Here is a 24,348-nt window from a genome sequence, read left to right as displayed (position 1 = left end):
ATGGCGCATAGACCTCTCCTGCCACCTGCTGCACCCCTCAGCAGTGTACTTCATCATTCTGCCTGCTCTGCTCTCCCCTCTGACTCTGCTGAATTCTCTCACCCTCCCGCACTTCTGACTGTACCCAGTGCTTGTATAAATAAATATATAAAATCTTAAAAAAAAAATAAAAGAGTGTATGGTAATGGTTGGAAACTAGACTTTTTGGGGCAGTCATAATATGATGTTTATAGTTCCAGAATTACAATTCTATGTACCTGGAACTTACATAATGTTGTAGACTAATGTTAGCACAATAAAAAATTATTTTAAGGAAAACAGTAGCAATAACAGAAATTGGAAAAATTTACAGAGCCAAGAGAGCATGAAAATAGAAGGTAATTTTATCCACAGAGATCAGGGCAACTAGGAAAAATGGTTTGCCCTATTAGACACTAAGGTTCAAACTCTTCAGCTTTAAGAAATCCTCTCAGCCTTGAATGCTCAGTTGAACACTTCAACAAGGGGTGGTCTGTGACATTCCCCTAGACTATGAAGTGAAATATGGCCTAGGGATATGCTCTATATATCCTTCACAACCAAAATGGTAATCCTGAAAGCATTCCTGGTTACCTAAGATGGGCTTTAGATCAAGGTTTAGGAACAACCACACACTTACACAGATGATGGGATGTCTCCTGTATTGCCAGCCACAATATCTGGCTTTACTTCTGGTTTGGAGGGAGTTGTTACCCGGCAGGGAGGATCCGGAGGCCTCACTGGAGGTCGACTGATAGTTGGTTTTTCTCCTGAAGGTCTCAATTTGCTGAAACTGTCAGAATCTCCTGGAAAAGAGAACAGTACCATAAACTTGGCCAGTTAGTAAAATGACAGTACTTATGAGCATTCACCCAATATCTAAGTTATATGGATTACTTCTTTTGGTCCCCATTTATTTTTGATCATTAAGATCTCTGGATTTTTTTTTTTTAATTCTTGCAGAAAGTATGTTTGAACCCCAGCTCTGGAATGTCATATTTATGTGACTTAAGGCATGTCATATTAGTTTGCTATGTCTAATCTACATAATCAAGATAAATAATACATTGTCTTACAGAGGTATTGATGGGATTTAATTAGGTGCTAGTATGCTCAGATAGTGCCTGGCACATAGTATGCACTTAGTCAATGGTGAATTTCAATGTTATATCCATCATCACCAAAACTCAGGCCTTTTGCAGTTAAATATTGTAGTAGTTTCCTAACTTGCCTTCCTGCCTCTACATCTTTAGTTTCCCAGTCAGTTAGCAGAGTATTAATATGCTTAATTTCTTATAAAATGGTTCTGGCAGGGCTATGATAAAACAGACATAATGGTAGACACATTGGTGGTGGCACTGTAAACTGAGCTTATTCTATCTTGATAGCCATCAAGAATTCTTGGACACTGTGGCTGAAATGCACACTTGTCCATATGAGACAGTTCATACTTGTTGATCCAGTTGATCCACTCTGAGTAACAGACTCAAATGAATTAATCCAAAAGTAAAAACAAAGAAAAACAATTGGCATAAAAACACATTTCTTCATAGCAAAATGTTGAAGTCAACCACAAAGGGTAAGCAGATGATTCAGTTTTCACAAACATTTAATCAACATATACATATAAGTAGCAACTGACAAGGGTTTACACCAGATAGAAAATATACACATACAAAATAATATCAAGTGAAAAAAAATTCACAAAATGTGCTCATTAACCTGAGAAACACCACATGAAAAGAGACATGTGCAACTTTACAAGGGTGTTAGCAGATCTTGATATTCAAATTTTTTTAGTAGTCTTAACATTCACTACATCATTTTTTACAAAAAAATTAATGTAAAAAGTTTAAATGCAAAAATATTAAATTTAATCAATATGGTACTGTTGTAAAATTTATTCCAAGTATTTTTACACACTTTAAATAATCTTCTCTGTGAAGATTTTCCCAGTGGTTATAAAACACACATGATAGGGCCTCCCCTGGTGGCGCAGCAGTTGAGCGCTGGGTTGCGAGGCTGCCTGCAGCCTCTGCAGCATCAGTTCGATCCCCGGCCACTGGCGAGGGTCCCACAAAAATAAATAAATAAATAAATAAATAAATAAATAAACCCACACATGATAGTTCAAATTCACATGAAGTTGAAATTCCTTAACATAATTCAAGGCCCCCTGTGGACTGGCTCAAAATTATCGTCCAGCCACTAACCCTGAACTTTCACTACCAGCTCTATTCTACTCAAATTGGTCCACACTGTCCTATCAAAGCAAGCCCTTAACTCTTACCTCTAGGTTAGACAGTATAATATATTGGAGAGTGTAGAGAGTATAGAGCTGTACAGCACTGGTCTTGGGCCTTATTCTGATACTCCCAAGCTGTGGGGCCCTAGGCAGCTATTTCACCTACTGACTATCAATTTCCTCAGGTGATTGTAGGACTAACTTAAATGGCTTAAAGGGAGTACCTAGCATACAGCAGGATTAAATAGGCATAAGACTCTGTCCTTTTTCTTGCCTGACATGTCTCTATTCACATTTCTTATCTGTACTGTAACCATCCCTCAATATTCGGCTCAAATATAATCCCTGTGAACACTCCAGGTGGCATAGTAATTTCCATCCATTCAAATGCTCATGAAATATATCATTGGTGTGTGGAGTTTTTATAATTCTTCCAGCTAGCCAGTCTGGTGAGGAAGACTGGCATGACAACAGTTAATGATAATATAGTATGATTGGTGTTCTAATGAAGGAATAAACTAAGTACTATTTATGTACATACATATAAATTCTGCCTCTCCATCTAGACTGTATCTTACATTTCTGGACATACCATAACCCTGGCACCAGGGTGAATACACAAAATTGCAGCTGAAAATAAAATAATCAAAATTATAATAATAATCTGATTTTTCTAACACGCTATCCATACAAAGCACTGTCCCAGATAACTACTTAATGTTCACAATGAGCTTGGGAGGAAAGAATAGATCGGTCTTATCTGCTCCATTTTACTGACAAGGAAAATGAGGATCAGAAGGTGATCTGACTCACTCAAAATCACATAGTTATGTACATGGTAAAGTTGGAATGAAATCCATGTCTGCTGCATCTACTATTCTTAGTGCTTGTTGTCTTGTTGTTATTATTAGTAATATAAAAATTATAAGTGATGATAATTTTAATGATAATATAATAACTGGTAAATATTAGCTCCATTTTATTGAATATCTGCTCAGTTCTGGACACTGTGATAATCAGTACTTTATGTATATATTCACATTAACATTGGTCATAACCCTGAAAGGTAGAAAGTATTATTCCTATTTTACACATAAGAAAACAGACTCAGAGATAAGTAACCTCACAGGTATTTGGCAATAGATTCAGGTCCATCTGATTTCTGAAGTCCATATAATACCAAGTACCAGTAGTTTTCAACCTTGGATACACAACTGAGAACATTAAAAACATTCAGTAGTTGGGACTCAACCCCTGAGACCTTAGTTTAAATGATGGGGTGGAACCTGGGCATGGACATTTTTTAACATACCCCAAGTAAAACTATGTGTAGCCAGAGTGAGAACCACTAGGCTGCATGATGGAGATTGCTCACTGCTGACCATGTTACCAGAGCTGACAATGCTGTTCCAATTCTATTGGTTACTGGAGGGGTGATGAACAGGAAGGATCTGCTGCACTGTCAGGGCCAGAAAACATTTCTACCTGAAGCTGTGTCATTATATCATTTCCCTTCATATGTAAATAAAATGACACTCTCCCAAAATATGAACCCAATTGCTTCCAAGTTATAGCAACATTCAAATGGAAATCAACTCAAGTCCTTTGAAAACAAACATCATTAGCCTTGTTATAGGCTCATTATTGGGGGATCCGACTTTATGATTCATTGCAAGTCAAACTTGGAAGAAGCACCACGGGCTGTTTTGGTTAAAATGCATCAATATTCTCTCCTGTCTCTAGTTTGCCTCAGTCATAATGTCAAGCTGGGAAAGCTTGGATAAAAAGAGTCATATAACTGAGAGTCAAGAGATCTATCTTCTGGTCTTAATACTAAAACTAACTGTGTGACCTCAAGGAGATTACTTCCGTACCTGTACATTGTGAATTTAAACTGTTATCTAAAACAATGTGTTTATGATACAAGCCTATAGACCTCTATTTCTTCCTTGAGGATTTTTGTATGCTATTTTTTGGATTAATATAGAAACCAATTCTGATCATGCACTTAATCAGCTTGAAAAAAATATTTTGGTAGATAGACAGATGGCCAGACACATAGAAAGATGGATAGATAGATATGTATTTAGAGTTCACAGTTCCCTTCAGAACAAACTCAAATATATTTAACCTGGAGTTCACTATTTTCTTCCATTGCTTCCATGATTTAACTGATCTTTCTGATCAATCTCTCTACTATTTCTCTTTATGTGTCCTACAGCCTACAGAAACTGTTATTTGCTTTTCCATGCACATGGCTTATATTTAATTATCTTTTTCCCAGATGTCATTTACCTTATTCCCACATACCCAAGTTTGCATGATCCATCAAAAGAGTCAAAATGTCATATCTGTTAGGAAGCTTAAGAGGTTCCTAATTCCTCTCTCTGCTCTTAAGGACCTTATCATGTATTTTGAATCAGGGCTCTTTGTTTTGGTGGTTTGATCTCACCTGTCGGAATGGAAGCAACTTTAGAGCACAATCCACGTGGAACTCATCTCTGTATTCACAAGAGGCCAAAGTAAATGGCTTTGCATGTAACTGGTATGTAACTAATATTTATTTAGTAAAGAAAAATTCACTTTCATCCATTAGAAGGACAATGAAAAAAGCTTTCCTTTTTTAAGTCCTCAGTTGTGTCATCTATAACAAACATGAATATAATATCCCCAAGTGTCATGGCTACTCTGAAACTTAACTTACAGGGTGTCCAATAAGCTGGTATTTCTAGAGGGCTTTTGCTCTCACAAGAAATGCACATAAATGTTCCGACAGAATTTGCCTTCTAAGCCTTCAAACTGAGTGGAAAATGAAGAAGTCATGGGAAATATGTGTTAATAATTTACTCAGAATGCATACTAGTGGGTTGAACTTGGGAGGTAAGAGAATGAGGTGAATGAGAATTCCAGGGGGCAAGATTCTTAGAAGGCTTTGTGAGGGGGATAGGTCTTGAGCTGTATGTTGGCAAATGACTAAGAACCCTTCCTTGCCCCTTTCCCTCAACAATGATGCCACTTTTTCTGGGTGTTTGGTATGGTCAGAGACAGGTCAAAGTGGAAAATGATCTAATATATTTTATTACATGTGCATTTGAAGTTTCAGGCTGCAAATAGGTCCCAGAATACAGAAGAGTAGACACTTCTACCTCTTATGTCTTCCATCTCAGAGAGGTTGTTACCTATCCATTAGCACTGCCATTTTTTTAATGTCTGTTATATTATCTGCTTTGTACACCTGTCTTACGTATCACCTGCTTATATTACCTGCCTGTTGTATCTGCTTTGCACAACGAATATGACTTAATACCTGCAAAAAACAAATTGCTTGCAGCATGGGCATTGTCCCCATGTTGAAAAAAGCTTACTCACAAAAGTAAAGTCTATATAAGATGATGTAGCTGGTAAGTAGCCTCCTATCAACATAAAGCAATTTCTATTATTCACTGAGCATTCATTATGTGCCAGAGACATAAATATCTCATTTCATTGTCACAGTGATACTATGGGCATAATTATCATTCTCATTTTGCAAATGACAAAACTAAGGCTCAGAAAAGTTGTGACTTTCCCAAGGTCCCACAGCTAGGGTGAAGCAGAACCAAGATTCAAACTCACACCTGGGACCCTGGAGCATAAGTCATGTGTGGGACTACACTAAGTCTCCTGAGCAAATAGCCTTTTTACCAAATTGTACTGCCATTTGATTTCTTTTTAAGTCTTAGTCAACAACCGGACTTTTACTACACATTTGACCTCCTTTACAGTTCAACCTGTTCCCTTCTCCTCAGATCATAACCAAAGAATCTCAGCAATTATAGATTTCTTAAGACTCAATGGCCATCAGTATTTAACCATAAGCAACATTCTTGTATCTTTCCTTATGTCCACCTACAGCCAATCTGAGAGCACAGAGTGAGTAAAGGTTACACCATCTTACAGATTTCCACAGACTTGTAGAATTGTCACTTTACTTATATGAAATTTCTCCATGCTCACTTTAAAGTCTCCCTTCTCCCTAGCTACCTGTTATACTTGTGGATCAAATTGGATAGGCACGAGGAAAAGTAGAGAAGGAATATCAAAGACGGTAAATTATTAAAGCATGAATCTGAGGTGTGGGTCAAGATGGCAGCAGAGTGAAGACACTGGACTCACTTCCTCCACATACTCACAGCTAGAGTGCAGAAGAAGAAATCCAATAACTCTTGAAGAGGCCTCCCTGGTGGCTCAGTGTTTTGAGACACAACCTATGGGGCTGTTCGCAGCCACTGCAGCACAAGCTCGATCCCTGGCCAGGGAGCTGCCCTCATGGTGCAGCAGACCTCACCTGGCTCACCTGTTGCCCCTCTCAGCAGTGTATTTCAGTCAATCTGCCTGTTCTGTTCCCCACTCTCTCTCTGGTGAATCCTCTTGTCCCCACACTTCCAGCCTGTGCCCCAGTTCTTGTATGTATAAATGAATAAATCTTTTGAAAAAAATAACTCTTGAAGGAAAAATGGACAGTTTAATGCACCTGCTAAGAATAAAACAACCAGAGGAAGGGTATCCTAGCAAGCAGAGGAACAGGCCAAGCAGGTAGCCCATCAAGGTGGGTGAAGAAAGCCCTGGTGGTCCACTGGTTCCTGCAGGTGCCAGAGTGAAAATGGCAAGACCCTCACACAGTGACCTTTGGCATATTTTGGCAAGCCCTAGCATGTGACTGTGAAATATACCCACCACAGCAGTCCCCTGCAGACATCAGCACAGACCTCTGGGAGCCCCAGGGTAGCTTCACTGGTGGTAGACCTTTGACAGTCCTCTGTGAATCTTGGGCTAGGAGCCAGAAGCAGACCTAACATAGAAGGGACTTACAGACATTGGTGCCGAATTCTGTGAGCTCTGGGGAAGATCTGGAAGGGCTACTCTATGGACAGTAGCCCTTAGCAGAACTGAGCATGCCCTAGAAGAACTTAGTAAATCCTGGGATGGGACCTGGAAGCAAACCAGCCACAGAAGACCTCCAGAGACACTGATGTGGACCTCTGCACATTCTGGGTGGATCCTGGCAGCAGAAATGCCAAAGTGCCCCCCCCCCACAAACCTCAGTGAGTTCTGGGGAAGGTCCTGGAAGGAAGTTCATCACAGCAGACTTTTGACAAGTCCTAAAAGCAGCCCCACTGGTGGTAGCCTCTTGAGGAGCTCAGCAAGCTCTGAGAGGGCCATCAGAGCAGCTTTATCCATGGTATGAACCAGTAGACTTCAGCGAACCGTGGGATGGGATTGGGAAGCAGGCCTAATATATAGGTCCTCACGGGCCCCCACCAGTCACAGGATTTGTCCTGAAATCAACACAGATGCAGTAAGTCCAGGCAAGTAGAGCAGGCTATGCCGAAGGGAACAGATGTGACAGGTCCTGACAGAGGCAACTGCAGGGCTTGGTCCCCATGGGCTGCAGCACTTAGAGTAAAGTCAGAGAGACACTGTTCAAAGAGCTATTTTCTTGAGTAGGGGAGGGATTGATTATCCTTTGGTAAGTAGAAGTTCAGAATTCAATAGGATTTACATTGAGAAAATTCTTGCTATATTGAATATGAGGTGAGTAGAGAGAAGAACTTGTAGGTGTGGAGTGGAGTAGAGGAGCACTGGTAGCAGGGTGGTCAGGTTAGCTAGAGGCCCTGGGGAAAGGGGAGGAGAGAGTGTGTGGTGGGATACTTTCTAGAAAGAGGTGAAAACATCATGGAGGAGCTGTGTGAGGTGTTTCACACAGACTAGTTCCTCAGTAAAGGTAACAGCAGAGGAAGCATTCTGATCTGCACTGCTCCTTAGAACTCCTTGGGTCTGGAACTAGCTTTTTGAGGCACATAGAAAGCACAGAGACTGCTACATTTCTCATCCCAAACCCCAGAGCGGAGGATTATTGGTGATGCCACATGAGGCAATCCACCCACCTCATTCACACAGATATCTGGATCCCTCGAAGTCTCTCCCCACCCTGTTGACTCTGCAACTACAAAATATACGAGAACATATGGGCCTCCCCGGTGGCGCAGGGGCTGAGCTCTAGGCTGTGAAGCTGCCCACAGCCTCTGCAGTGCCGGTTCCATCCCCAGCCACCAGTGAAGGTCCCACATGGCATGCAGACCTCTCCTGCCATGCCCACTCCTCCCCTCAGCAGTGTACTTCGTCAGTCTGCCCGTTCTGCTTCCTGCTCTAGCTCTGGTTAATCCTCTCACCCTCCTGCACTTCTGACTGTACCCAGTGCTTGTATAAAATAAATAAATCTTAAAAAAATATGAGAACATATAGAAGCCAATGAAGGCTTATATAAATAAGTAAAGTGCTAAAGAAATTAAAAACAATAGTAAAATAGGGAGACTTCAGTAGAAAAATGGGTATACAAAAAAAAATAAAACCCATGGAAATATGGGAATTCAAAAGAGTATGACATCACAATGTGAGAACAACTGTCCAGAATTCAATCACAAAAAAGATGGAATACTATATCTCCTTTTCAGATAAATAGTTCAGAATTGTTCTAACAAAGAAACTCAAAAAGAAAGAAGAAAACTCAGAAAGACAAGTCTAAGAAATACAAATCAAAATAGCTAATCAAAGATACACAATAAAGTTCAGAAAAATAAATTAATAAACTCAGAAATAAAATTAATGAATAGAAGGTAAAAATGAAAGTTTTAAATAAGGAAATAACAAATTCTGGAAGTAAAGAGCTCAATAAATAAGATCAAGCACTCTAGAGAAAACTACAGAATAGAAAATTTCAAACAGAGGATTACATAAGTGACCTTGAAGATTGTAATACATTAAAGATCCAGATGAATGAAGAAAGAGAAATGGGATTTAAGAAAAAAATGAAGAGGCAATTTGAGAAATATTTGACAACATTAAGAAAGCCAACATAAGAAAAATTGCTATCCCAAAAGGGGAAGGGTATCCTACTCAAGGATATAATAGAGGAAAACTTCCAACACCTGGGAAAGGAATAAATATACCAGTCCATGAAGCTAAAAGAACACCTGTGGTTACCTAACCGCAATGAGATTTACAACAAGACATGCAGTATTGAAACTAGCAAAAGTTCAAGACAAAAAAAACAGCACTGAAGGTGACTAAGAGTAAAAAGAAAGTAAGTTATGAAAGCATTCTCATCTTATGTGCAGAAACTCTACAGGTAAGGAGAGAATGGAATGATGTTTTCAACAAATTTGATGAAAACTGCCAGCCAAGAATACTCTAACCTGCAAAGCTCTCTTTTCAGATATGAGGGAAAAATAAAGAACCTCCCAGGAAAACAAAAGCTGAAGGAATGTGCAAACACTAGACTTCCTTTACAAAAAATATTGCAATATATATTATAATATATATTGCTATGCAAATCAAAGTGAAAAAATTCCCAAAAGAAAAATTAAATATGAAAATGTATAGAACTAGAGAGATTTCAAAAAAACAAGCAGCAGTAGCAAATGCATCTTATTACATATTGATAATCACTGTAAATGCAAATGAACTGAACTTACCAATCAAAAGGAACAGACTGGGTGGTTGGATCTGAAAACAAAACCCAACTTTCTCTTCTCCCCAAGAGACCTATCAGAGAGCCAAATATAAAGGCGTGCAAAGTAAATGGCTAGAAAGTAATCCTACAGGCAAGTAGGACCCCAAAAATTCAGGGATAAAAAAATTATATCACATAAAATAAACTTTCAGGTAAAAAAAGGTAACATGAGATGGGTATTATATAATGATCGATATATCAGTAAGATATAAAACTCAAAATGTATATGCACAAAATGAAGGAATACCAAAATATGCAAGACAATTACAAACAATTCTGAAAATAGACAGTAGAGGTAGGGGATTTCAATATCCTACTTACATCAGTGGACAGACAAAACAGACAGAAAATTAAGAAGGAAACAATAGCCTTAATTGAGGAATTGGACCAAATGGGCATAATACACATTTGTAGGGCACTATATACACAAAGAGTTGAGTACACATTCTCTCAAGTTCACATGGAACATTTTCCAGGATACACCACATGATGGGTCACAAAACATGTCTCAATAAATTCATAAAATCATATCAAGTATATTCTCTGATCATAATGGTATTACACTATAAATAAATCATAAGTAGAAAGCAGGACAAAATCTTCAATATGTCAAGATTGAGCAACAGACTACTGAATGACAACTGGATAAATGAGGAAATAAAAAATTAAAAAAATATGTGGAGACAAACAAAAACCTGAAATGCAGCAAAAGCATATATATGAAGAAACAAGAAAGAACACACACACACAAATATAACATTACACATTAAGAAACTAGAAAAGGACAAATGAAACCAAGTACCAGTAGTAGGAAGGAAAGAAAAAAGGAGAGCAGAAATAAGTGTAATAGGAGGAAAAAAGATAGTTCAAAGCATCAATGAAACCAGAAGTCGGTTCTTTGAAAAAAGTAAAATAGATAAATATCTAGCTAGACTCAATAAGAAAAAAAGGGAGAAAATGTGAATAAATAGAATTGGAAACAAAAGAGAAGTTACAATTGAGAAATCAGAAATGCAAAAGATCATAAGATACTATTATGAATGGGTTTATGTCAAAAATTAGAAAATCTGGCAATTTTTTGATAGTACTGGGGATTATGCTAAGTGAAATAAGTCAGAAGGAGAAAGACAAATATCAGATGGTATCACTAGTATGTGAAATATAGAGAAACAAAACAAAGGACCAGATAAAACCAATCAGCAACAAACCCTAGATGTCTGGCTATAGAACTGAGGCTACCAGAGAGTGAGGGGAAGGGGAGAGATTGAGGTGGAAAGGGAGCACAATGGACCATGATGGAGGATTATGAGTATTTTGGTGGTGGGTGTAGTGTGGTCATAACATCTACCTAGGGAAATCCTATACCTCTAAACCACAATGTTCCAAACTAATGTTATCTCAATATACAAAAATCAAAGTTCTACATTTTAGAGAGTAAGATTCATAATCGATTATTTTTGCCCTACGTCTAATTATAAATATTAACTGTTGTCCCCAAGTGAAGATTTTGAATCTGAAAAAATATAGAAATAAAATTGTGGTAGCCAGGAAACCTAGATTTAAACCCTATCTCTACATTTAAAAACATAGTGACTGTTTAAGTTCTTTTATTTTTCTGAGCCTCAGTTTCTCCATCTGTCAAATGGGGTGAATAAACCCTGTTTCATAGGCCTATCACAATGGTGAGATGCAATAACAGAAAAGAATGTATACAGTTCTACATCTGGATGAGAAAAGGGCCATTGACAAAATCACATCAGGAAACAACATTGATTTTAATGTAATGTTGACTGTCTTTGAAGCAAGCAATTTAACATGTATCTAGATTTTACTATTTTAATAGCTAAAAATCATTCAATGAATATCAAATCTACTCATATATTGAAAAAATGCAAGGAGCGAAGACAGGGAACAAGGCAGTGGCACAGCTGAATCACTACAGCAATGAGTGAATTCACCATTGGGGTGGCAAGCAAAGCTCTGAATAACAGAGCTGAAATGTAGTGACAAATGCGTAGAGTAGGTCAGCTGAGGTGACAGCTTCCTCCCTGTGGTTCTGCTATAAAGGCTGCCGGCCAGCACCAGGGGCTAAGAACTATCAGTTATAGCTCAGGGTCAGAGCTGTTTGCAGTATTTGCTTAATGATATCTGTTCTGATGCCTGGAATCTCTCACCGCAGTGACAGCCAAAATGGAGAAGAAGGGGGGGATTAAGAGGTGAGGAACAGGTAGTGCATAGTTTCAAAGAAGTAGCTACACCAGAGATTCGGCTAATTCTCCACCAATGCCAAAACTACTACATCAATTCTGCTTTCTGTAGCCAAGGCTGGAGACATGGGCTTTGAAAGGGCTATATCATATTAGCCTGATGCTAACTGATGTAAGGCAGAAAGAAAAGCCAGATAATGCCTTGGCCCAGATTTAGATAGTTTGACCGATAATGGAGAGTCAGATCATAAACCAAAACTATTAGATCAGAGCAACTGCTGCCAGCAGCCAGGACACAACTGTGGAGGAAGGAGAACGGGGGGATTGCTGCTGGTATTTAACTTTACAGCAGAGATGGTGAAGGCGGAGATAGGCAGGGCTAAGTTACTGAACTGATAGGATCTCACTGAACTCAGGCTTGGTGACAGGCAAGACAAACTTTACTGTGATGAAGATAAGTTGAGTTACTGCACTCTCTACCAGAGTAATGTGAAGGTCAATGTATGACTTATAAACCAAAGCAGATGTCTACATAGCAGTCTGGCTTTACTTGTCTACTTTACAGAAAAGGCATAGCTTAGAGAAAAGGACATGGGAGGGAATTAACAACATTCTGAATATTGATTCTCTGTCAGATATTTTGATATTCCTTTTAAACCTAGCAATAATTCTGTGGGATGGGCTGTTTCTCTCATTTACAGATATGAAAACCAAGGTGCAAAGAGGTCAAATAACTGATCTACTACTGCATCAGTCAGAGAACTCACAGAGTTTGTTACTTAGTGCAAATAATATCAGAACCCCATACAATAGCTTCTATTGAATCCTTAGCTCTGTGACAGTGCCAACCACCCATAATGAAGTTTGTAAATGCATCAATCTAAGGGAGAAATGATTCTTAGAAACATTCTCTGGGAGGTGGGCGGAGCAACATGGCGGCGAGGAGACGCTGCGAGTAAGATCTCCCATTAAAAAAAGTTAATAGGGAGGAAAAGCGGCAGGGCCCAGTGAGAACTGGGACACGGAAGATAAACGGACGACTCCAGCAAACTGCTCAAAGAAGAAAGTTGCCATAAAAGAGGACTAGAAGGGAGGAAAGCGCAGAACCCTGCTCCCCTCCCACACCCACAAAGTTGGCACTCTCCTACCAACAGAGAGGAGGAAAAAAACAAACTAAAACGACCAACAAGAACAAACTACGCAGCAAGCGGGACTGTGAGTGGAAAGGAACTATTGCAGCCATGACACCTCGTGAACGGGAGCTGTGGAGAACCCTGCAGGATTTGCCGTGGCGGTGAGCCAATGGCTCCAGGCACCATTAGAGAACAACAAAGACACCAGGAGACCTGCACACAGCCCCGGGCCGGCCAGTAAGCTTGTGCGGAAAAGCGGCGCACTTGGCGCGCTTGAAAAGCAAACGCGGATCGGGATCGCGGCTGCCCAGGTCCCCACGCCTGAGACCTAGGCTTGCACGCGAAGGTCCTCACTGAGGTGAAATTCCCTCACTGAGTAAGCAGGAACCAGGCGCCCAGGCACGGGAGCGGGGTGCAAAAGGCGCCATTCCCGCACCACTGAACTGGGCTACAGCCCGCGTCCTGGACCTGAGGGCTTTGGAACTGAGACCCGGGACACGAAATTTGGGGCATGGGTTCTCCACGACGGTGGGGCACAAGGCAGACACAGCACCCCAAAGCCATTGAGGTTTACCCTACCATTCTCGCTCTGTTCCCTGTTCCACGGGGGTGGGGGGGTTGAAAAACAGCCCTCAAAGGACAATAGGAGAGATCTCTGGCACCACCTAGCGACCAGAAAAAAAGTCACTAACACCCCATAGAACAGGGAAATTTCTTAAGAAAAAGACTTCTTGAAAAGGGCAGAGGGTTCTGGAGGACCCAGTGGCCAGCTGGGAAGTTAGCCCATGCCAGGCCCCTTCCGACCAGCAGTCTGAGCCCACAGAGGGAGCAGGCACCCACGTCCGGGGCACACCGGGCGCGCAGAAGAGTGTGCCTGAGACCGGATGCGCAGGGACTGCGTATCGCTTCACCATTTTAGAACAGGGACATTTCATCAGTAAAGACTGCCTAAAACCAGCAGAAAGTTCCCCCAGAAGCCAAGATGGTTCCTGGAGGAGCCAGAGGGGAGCGGAGAAGCTCACCCAAGATGCCGGCCAGTCCGAGCAACACAGTGTCCCAATGCATATGACAAATTAGAAAACAGACAGTAGGGAGAAGAACCAAACACAACCTAACAACTCCTCAGGAAAGAAGCACACCACAAAAAGAAAACCACCCTCCAGATTGCAACGACAGTAACTTGGAAGAACTTCTGAGCCTTCCAGAAAGATAATTTAAAATTGCCATGATTAAAAAAGTGACAGAAGTCATAAAGGAAAACAATGATAAGAAGAAGGAAATTGAGTCCCTAAAGAGGGAAAACAATGGTCAGAAGAATGAAATTGAGTCCCTAAAGAGGGAAAACAATGGTCAGAAGAATGAAATTGAGACCCTAAAGAGGGAAGTAAAAGAAATGCAAGAGATCAAAGAATTAATGGAGGAACTAAAGAACTCTGGGAAAAGCAATGAAAGCAGAATAGATGAAATGGAAGAACGAATAAGTACTCTTGAAGACACAGAAATAAAAAGAACCAAAACAGAAAAGGAAAGAGAAGTACGAAGGAAAAAGAACGAAGAAAGACTTCGGGAACTATCTGACTCCATGAGGAAAGGAAATATAAGAGTTATAGGAATTCCAGAAGGAGAGGAGAGAGATGTAGGAACAGAGAAAATATTCCAGGAGATAATTGAAGAGAACTTCCCAAATGCAAAGAAGGAGCTGAAAAATGATATACAAGAAGCAAGAAGAACACCAAACTTCCACAACGAAAGGAAAAACACAGAAAGACACATAATAGTAAAGCTCCCAAGAATCCAGGAAAAGGCATAAATAATGAAGCTGACAAGAGGGAAGAAACAGCTAACATTCAAAGGAAAACCAATCAGGCTGACATCAGACGTCTCTGAAGAAACATACGGACAAGGAGAGAGTGGAGGGACATAGTCAACAGACTCCAAGAAAACAGATGCCAAACAAGAATACTCTATCCCACAAAGCTCTCCTTCCTCTATGAAGAAAGAATAAGGACCTTCCCAGACAAAGAGAAACTCCGGAATTTCATTACGACTAAACCCCCACTCCAAAAAATACTACAAGGAATCCTAAAGCCAGAACCTCAGAGGGACGAATAACAACGAAAGAAGACCAAAAAAAAAAGTTATTAAAAGAATAAATAAATAAAATCAAAGGAAAGACAAACACAATGGCAAATACAGATGCTAACATATCAATATTAACTCTAAATGTAAATGGACTAAACTCTTCAATAAAAAGACACAGAGTTGCAGCCTGGATTAAGAAAATAACCCAACCTTTTGCTGTCTCCAGGAAACACATTTAGCTACAAAGGTTAAAAATAGGCTCAAAGTTAAAGGGTGGAAAACAATCCTACAAGCAAATGGACCAAAAAAGAAAGCAGGAACAGCTATACTTATATCATATAAAACAGACTTCAAACTCAAAAAAATAAAAAGAGACCCCAATGGTCACTACATTATGATCAAGGGGACAATACTTCAAGAAGAAATAACACTCATTAACATATACTCACCAAACGAAGGAGCACCAAAATATATCAGACAACTGTTGTCCTCTCTGAAAACAGACATCAGAGAACACATACGTAGTGGGAGACTTCAACACACAACTATCAACAATGGATAGATCAACAAGACAAAAAATGAGTAAAGAAACTAAAGCTCTAAATAAGGACCTAGAGCATTTGGGCTTAGCAGACATCTATAGAACACTAAACCCCAAAAAAACGGAGTACACATTTTTCTCAAGCGCACATGGATCATTCTCCAGGATCGATCACATACTGGGGCACAAGACAAACATCAATAGTTACACCAAGATTGAAATCATACAAACCATCTTTTCTGACCATTAAGGCATCAAACTAGAAATAAACCATAAAAAGAAGGCAAGGAACTATCCTACCTCATGGAGATTAAAAACCACACTACTGGAAGACCACTGGTCTAATGAGGAGATCAAAGAAGAAATTAAAAATTCTTTGAATTGAATGACAAGGAGGACACCAATATCCTAAATGTATGGGATGTAGCAAAAGCAGTAATAAGAGGAAAATTTATAGCAATAGAAGCTCACATCAAAAAACAAGAAAGAACTCAAAGAAACAACCTAATCTCGAAGCTCAGAGATCTAGTAAAAGAACAACAAAAAAAACCCAAAACCAGAAGAAGAAAAGAAATAATAAAAACCAAAGCAGAAATAAATGAAATTGAAACTAAAAAAATAATCCAAAAGATCAATGAAACCAAGAGCTGGTTCTTTGAAAAAATCAAAAAAAATAGACAAACCCCTAGCCAGGCTCACAAAGGAAAAAAGGAAGAAAGCACAAATAAACAGGATCATAAATGAAAGAGGAGAAATCACAACGGACACAGCAGAAATCAAAAGAATAATCAGTAACTACTATGAACAGTTATATGGAAACAAGTTCAACAATCTAGAGAGAGATGGACAAATTCCTACAACTCTATAATCACCCAAAGCTAGATAAAGAAGAAATAGAACACCTAAACAGACCAATTACAAGCAGCGAAATTGAAATGGTAATCAAAAACCTTCCCAAAAACAAAAGCCCAGGACCTGATGGATTTACAAATGAATTCTACCAAACATTCAGAGACGAATTAGTGCCTATCCTTCACAATTTTTTCCAAAAAATTGAGAAGGAAGGGACAATACAAAACATGTTCTATGAAGCCAACATTAAACTAATACCAAAATTGAATAAGGACAACACAAAAATGGAAAACTACAGGCCAATCTCCCTAATGAACACTGATGCAAAAATCCTCAATAAAATTTTAGCTATCAGAATCCAACAATGTATCCATAAGATAATTCACCACGACCAAGTAGGATTCATTCCAGGGACACAAGGATGATTTAACATCTGAAAATCAATCAACATTATGCAACACATCAACAAAAAGAAATATAAAAACCATATGATAATATCAATAGATGCTGAGAAAGCTTTCGACAAAGTGCAACACCCATTCATGATAAAAGCCCTTGAAATTCTTGGGATACAAGGAACATACCTCAACATCATAAAGGCCATCTATGACAAGCCAACAGCCAGTATCATCCTCAATGGTGAAAAGCTGAAAGCAATTCCATTAAGATCTGGAACAAGACAAGGATGTCCACTCTCACCACTGCTTTTCAATATAATACTGGAAGTCCTAGCCAGAGCAATAAGACAAGAGAAAGACATACAAGGAATCCAAATAGGAAAAGAACAGTCAAACTATCACTATTTGCAGATGATATGATAATATACATAGAGAACCCCAAAAACTCCACAGAAAAACTAATTCAACTCATCAATCAATTAAGTAAAGTGGCAGGATACAAAATGAACACGCAAAAGTCAGTAGCATTCCTATACACAAACAATAAATCTGAAGAAGAAATAAAAAAAAAACATCCCTTTTATTATCGAAACAAAAAAAAATCAAATACTTAGGAATAAATCTAACAAAAGAGGTAAAGGACCTATACAAAGAAAACTATAAAACACTGTTAAAAGAAATAGAAGAAGACACAAAGAAATGGAAAGACATCCCCTGCTCATGGATTGGAAGAATAAACATTATTAAAATGGCCATCCTACCAAAAGCAATATACAGATTCAATGCTATCCAATCAAAATTTCAATGTCATTCTTCAAAGAAAAAGAACAATTATTGCTGAAATTCATATGGAATCACCAAAAACCCCGAATAGCCAAAGCTCTACTGAAAAAAAAGAAGGAAATGGAGGCATCACACTCCCAGACTTCAAACTATACTACAAAGCCATAATCATCAAACTGCATGGTATTGGAACAAGAACAGACATACAGACCAATGGAATCGAATAGAAAATCCAGAAATAAACCCACAGATCTATGGTCAACTAATCTTTGACAAAGGAGCAAAGACTATGCATCGGAACAAAGAAAGTTTGTTCAATAAATGGTGCTGGGAAAACTGGGTCGCTACATGCAAAAGAATGAAGCTTGACCACTACCTCACACCATAAATCAAAAATCAACTCAAAATGGATTAAAGAACTAGACATAAGACCTGAAACCATAAAATACATAGAAGGAAATATAGGCGAAACACTACGTGATTTGCATATCAAAGACATCTTTACAGACACATCACCCAAAGCAGTGATAGTGAAGGCAAAGATAAACAGCTGGGACTACATCAAATTAAAGAGCTTCTGCACAGCAAAAGAGACAATAACAAAAACAAAGAGAAACCCCACCAACTGGGAGAACATTTTTGCACACAACACTAATGATAAAGGACTGATCACAGAAATCTGCAAAGAGCTGATGAGACTCAGCAACAACAAAGAAAATAACCAGTCAAAAAATGGCAGAAGAGCTAAAAAGAAACTTCTCTGAAGAGGAAATGCAAATGGCCAACAGACATATGAAAAAATGTTCAACATCACTTGTAATCAGGGAAATGCAAATCAAAACTACCATGAGATACCATCTTACACCAGTGAGAATGGCACATATTAAAAAAAACGAGCAACAACAAATGTTGGCGTGGGTGTGGAGAAAAAGGAACTCTCCTGCACTGTTGGTGGGAGTGCAAACTGGTCCAACACTATGGAGAGCTGTGTGGAGATTTCTAGACCTACTAAACATAGAGCTTCCATATGATCCAGCAATTCCACTCCTAGGTATTTACCCAAAGGACACAGAAACATCAATTCCAAAGAACACCTGCACCCCTATGTTTATAGCAGCACTATTTACAATAGCTAAGCTTTGGAAAACAGCCCAAATGCCCAAAAATAGATGACTGGATCAAGAAGATGTGGTACATATACACCATGGAATATTACTCAGCATTCAAAAAAGTTAAACACATGCAATTTGCAGCAACATGGATGGCGCTGGAAGGGATCATGCTCAGTGAAATAAGCCAAAAAGAAAAATAAAAATACCAGATGGTCTCACTCATAGCAGGAATCTAGAAAACTTAAATAAGGGACCAGGAAAATGAATAACTATAAGAAAGTGAAAATCAAAATCAACAAAAAACTATGAACCAGAGACACTTTTTGGGGGGTGGGGGCCGGGAGGGGTGGAAATGTGGTCAGAATGGGGCATTTGCAATTGTATGGGGGAATATAAAAATAAAATTTATTATTTTTTTTTTTAAAAAAAGAAACATTCTCTGGTCACAAAAACTGAAGATTGTGATTGATCTGAATAACTGACTTGTTATATCAAGAATGTGGAATTGGGCCTCCCCTGGTGGTGCAGGCAGTTGAGCGCAGGGCTCTGAAGCTCTCTGCAGCTTCTGCAGTGCCAGTTTGATCCCGGCCAGACAGCAAGGGTCCCACATGGTGCAGCAGACCTCTCCTGTCACGCCCACTGCTCCACTCAGTGGTGTATTTCGTCAGTCTGCCTCCTCTGTTCCCTGTTCTGTCTCTGGTGAATCCACTTACCCTCCCGCCCATCTGGCCTGTACCCCAGTTCTTGTATAAATAGATAAATACATCTTTTTAAAAAAAGAACTTGGAATTATATAGCCATTGAAGTTTTTCTCTTTTTGTGTACTCTGTTCTTTTTATCTTGTTACTGTCCTATCATTTCCCCTCTGTTAGTCTCACTTTTTCTTACTTCTACTCTAGAATATAGGAAGAGATAAAGAACTTTTTTTTTCTGACCAGTATCAGATAGTTAATATTTTGTTTTCAAAAGATTTATTTTTCATGCATACAAGAGCTGGGGTGTAGGCCAGAGGTTTGGGAGGTAAGAGGATTCACCAGAAACAGAGTGGGGAGCAGAACAGGCAGATCTACTGAAATACACTAATAAGGGGATCAGCGGGTGAAACAAGAGAGGTCTGCTTCACCATATGTGGATTAGCTCCCTGGCTAGGGATCAAACTTGTGCTGCAGTGGCTGCCAAAGCTTCGTAGTGCTGAGACTTAACCCCTTGAGCCATCAGGGAGGCCCCTAATATTTTGGTTTTGCAGATAATAAGGTCTCTGCTGGCACTAACTTCTGTTGTTATAGCATGAAAGCAATCCTAGCTAATATGAATGAAGGACTGTGTTTCTGTTTGCAGACACAGAAATTTGAATTTTTTTTTTTTTTTATTTAAGAATATGATTTTTCTTCAAATTGATTTTTTTAAATAAATGAACAAATTGTCCCCCACATCTCTTCCTGATAAAGAACTGGGGAAGAGGCTCCCAAGGTTTCTGGTACTTTTCCATAATCAATGTCAGCCATGACTTCTCGCCAATTTCCATGTCATGATATATTAATTTTCTTTTCAATGTTTTCAGTCATTTAAGGCATAGTTTGTTAAGCCCTGATATACAGACAGGGACCTTATACACTCATGTCCTCAGCGTCTAGAATAGGAGCAGACACACACTAAGTAGTCAATAAATACTTGCTAAAAGAATTATACCTACTATTCTTATGTTCGTAAGTTTTTCTATATTGTGAAATGACTTAAATTCTTTTTGGAACAGGGCAGGATATAAAACATAGGGCACACTTTTAGAAGGTCATCTAGCTGGAAATAAAAGAACCGAGATTTGGGTTTAAGCCTTTATTATATCAAACTACATTTTATTTACATTATACCATACTGTCTTTATAGAACTCTATCTCCATGCCACAAAATCCTCTCCAGATTAGCCCCAACCTCCAAACATGAGCCTCCACATGTAGTAGCCAATTAAGCTTGCAGAAGTCAGACACATCTTGAATTTGTAACCATTTTAAAAGTTCAAGAGTTTTGCTCATTATGTCCTTTTGTCCCTTTTTCTACTAAACTAGAAAGTGAGAATGAGAAAACAATAATTCACAAATTCAAATCTTTTTATGGGATGGTAACATGATAGTTCTGCCTAATTTCAAAGAACACAGGATTTAGTGCCTGTTCAACTTGATAAGATCCCAACTCTCCCATTACTAATTGTGAACCTTTGGAAAGTTACTTACCTCTAGGAGTTTCAGTTTACTAGTAGGAAAAAAAGCAGTAATACATTCTTCACAATAGAATTACATGGGATAGTTACTATGAGAAATAGTATATAAGTACCTGGTACAGTGCCAGGCACATAGCAGATACTTAGTAAATGGAAACAGCAACAACAATAATAAGATTAATAAATAGCATCATTGTTATTTATTCCAAAAATGAATACCTACTATGTAAATAAAAGAGACCAAAATTCCTACCCTCATAGCGCTTATATTCTAGCTAGTTTTGTGAATGCTTTTTATGTCCTCTCTCACCATTCCAGTTTTAGTGATACTAAATTGGAATAGATATGAAAGTTTCTCGAACCTCAGAAAGATCTTAAGGAGAAAAGTAGTTGGGTTGAGTTCTAATTTCCATGGGATTCCCAAGCACTTACCTTCCTTTTGGTGAGCCAAAGGCCGTGGAGCTGGCCTCTTTATGTGGAAAGAGGGAGCCTTGGTGGGCCCAGAGCCTGGAACAGGTCCATTGGTGGCCTTTGGTATAGATTTGGTCCCTCCATCCTGCAGCTTAGACATCAACTTTCCCACATCCACCTCAGGGCAGGACTCTAGTTTGCCATCTGAAACAGGCCTACTTGGGGACTTCCTCCCAGCATCAGCTTCCCCACTCCTCTGAATAGACAATTTGGGGTACTGTGGTGGCTTAGGGGTTTCTATACTGCTGGTGATAGTACCATTGGGTGTTTGATGTTGAATTTCATCTAGGAAAATTTGGAGCAAAGAGAGAAAATTAATGCTAGCTTTTATCATATTTTATTTTATACATGCATACTTAATACTGAACATTTGCACACAATTTCAAAGGAGCTATTACTGTGGAAGAGAGCAATGATATCCACAAAATCTATTTGCACCTACCCCAATACATGTAGAGTCACACATCCCATCAAAATAGGGAATTCAAGTTAAGATTTGAGTAAGTGGCCCTTGAAAGCTTACCATAGATTTGATGAATCCAGAAGGGGAGGGAGAGAGGTAAGGGATAGGGAAGAAGGAAGAGGGAACAAGGGAGAGGGGAGAACATAATGGACCATGGTGATGGAAGACTATGGGTGCTTTGGTGGTGGGAGAAATATGGTGACCACACCAGAGGGGAGAAATCCTATATTCTGAAAAAAAAATTAACAAGGAAGTAAAATAATGGTACTTCATTAAAAAATAAGTAAAATTAAAAAAAAATAATTCAGCAACTAAATAAAAAAGAGATCTGAGTATGATTTCCATCACTACAACTTAGTAAAACCACGATACACCAAAATACAATCCAAAAGGTACTTAGAGTCTCCAGTCAACTGTATATTCTAATATTTTTATGTAATAACATCAGTTAATTCCTAACTATTTCTCTCGAAGTAATTTGCTAAGGTCTCTTAAATTTCAGGTCAATAAATTTATCAGAATTTAGCATATGTCTCTATTCTCATAAATTAATGCCCAGTTAGGTAATTTATGTCTTTCCTCTAGCATAATAGTGTTCTAAAATTTCTCCTGATAACAGCACATTTCTCAGTTGTTCTGAGTCTTACTTAAAGCTTTGAGACCTTAATGAGATCAAGGGATATGCTACTTAGAAAAATTAACCTACATGAATACACTCAAATTTTTGAAAACTAATATTAAAAGATTCGTGGTGCTTTTGAGATTGTTAATGAACCCCATATTGGGTATCTCTACTGTATGGAGATTGTCACCTTCCTCAGTAATAGAAGACGTAGATCATAAAAGTAGTGGTTAAGAATATAAGTTGTTGGGTCGCTACATGCAAAAGAATGAAGCTAGACCACTACCTCACACCATACACAAAAATTAACTCAAAATGGATTAAAGAACGAGACATAAGACCAGAAACCATAAAATACATAGAAGAAAATATAGGCAAAACACTACGTGATATGCACATCAAAGGCATCTTTACAGACACATCACCCAAAGCAGTGATAGTGAAGGCAAAGATAAACATCTGGGACTACATCAAATTAAAGAGCTTCTGCACAGCAAAAGAGACAATAACAAAAACAAAGAGAAACCCCACCAACTGGGAGAACATTTTTGCACACAACACTAATGATAAAGGACTGATCACAGAAATCTGCAAAGAGCTGATGAGACTCAACACAAACAAAGAAAATAATCCAGTCAAAAAATGGGCAGAAGAGCTAAAAAGAAACTTCTCTGAAGAAGAAATGCAAATGGCCAACAGGCATATGAAAAAAATGTTCAACATCACTTGTCATCAGGGAAATGCAAATTAAAACTACCATGAGATACCATCTTACACCAGTGAGAATGGCACATATTAAAAAAAACTAGCAGCAACAAATGTTGGTGAGGATGTGTAGAAAAAGGAACTCTTCTGCACTGTTGGTGGGAGTACAAACTGGTCCAACCACTATGGAGAGCTGTGTGGAGATTTCTGGACCTACTAAACATAGAGCTTCCATATGATCCAGCAATTCCACTCCTAGCTATTTACCCAAAGGACACAGAAACATCAATTCCAAAGAGCACCTGCACCCCTATGTTTATAGCAGCACTATTTACAATAGCTAAGCTTTGGAAACAACCCAAATGCCCAAAAATAGATGACTGGATCAAGAAGATGTGGTACATATACACCATGGAATATTACTCAGCATTCAAAAAAGATAAATGCATGCAATTTGCAGCAAAATGGATGGCGCTGGAAGGGATCATGCTCAGCGAAATAAGCCAGAAAGAAAAAGAAAAATACTGGATGGTCTCACTCATAGCAGGAATCTAGAAAACTTAAATAAGAAACCAGGAAAATGAATAACTATAAGAAAGTGAAAATCAAAATCAACAAACAACTATGAACCAGAGACACTCTATGGGTGGTGGGGGGCGGGGAGGGGAGGGATTGGGGTCAAAACAAGGGGATTCCAATTGTATGGGGAATACAAAAATAAAATTTATTTAAAAAATAAAATAAAATAAAATACAGATTTTGTTAAATCTGAGACATGTGCCATGTTATAATAAAAAAAAAAAGAATATAAGTTGCCTGTACCCTTATGTTTATTGCAACACTATTTACAATAGGTAAAACCTGGAAACAACCCAAATGCCCAAAGAATAGATGACTGGATAGAGAAGATGTGGCATATATACACACTGGAATATTATTCAGCAATCAA

General features: G+C 38.7%; 1 protein-coding gene across 1 annotated transcript in view; it reads right to left on the bottom strand.

Moving 5' to 3' along the window:
* The window catches only part of OPHN1 (oligophrenin 1), a 414,559-nt gene that overhangs the window by 15,673 nt on the left and 374,538 nt on the right, over positions 1-24,348 (bottom strand). Inside the window, exons 21-22 of the mRNA XM_054695894.1 lie at positions 21,571-21,894; positions 659-824 (exon numbers count right to left, since the gene is read on the bottom strand). Of these exons, the coding sequence (XP_054551869.1) occupies positions 659-824; positions 21,571-21,894 (490 nt within the window). The remainder of the gene's footprint in view (positions 1-658; positions 825-21,570; positions 21,895-24,348) is intronic.

This window comes from Talpa occidentalis, unplaced genomic scaffold (assembly GCF_014898055.3).
Source record: "Talpa occidentalis isolate TD23 unplaced genomic scaffold, MPIMG_talOcc4v2.1 talOcc4.15, whole genome shotgun sequence".
NCBI lineage: Eukaryota > Metazoa > Chordata > Mammalia > Eulipotyphla > Talpidae > Talpa > Talpa occidentalis.
Note: the sequence above shows the minus strand (reverse complement) of the source record. Positions and strands in the feature narration are given on the sequence as shown.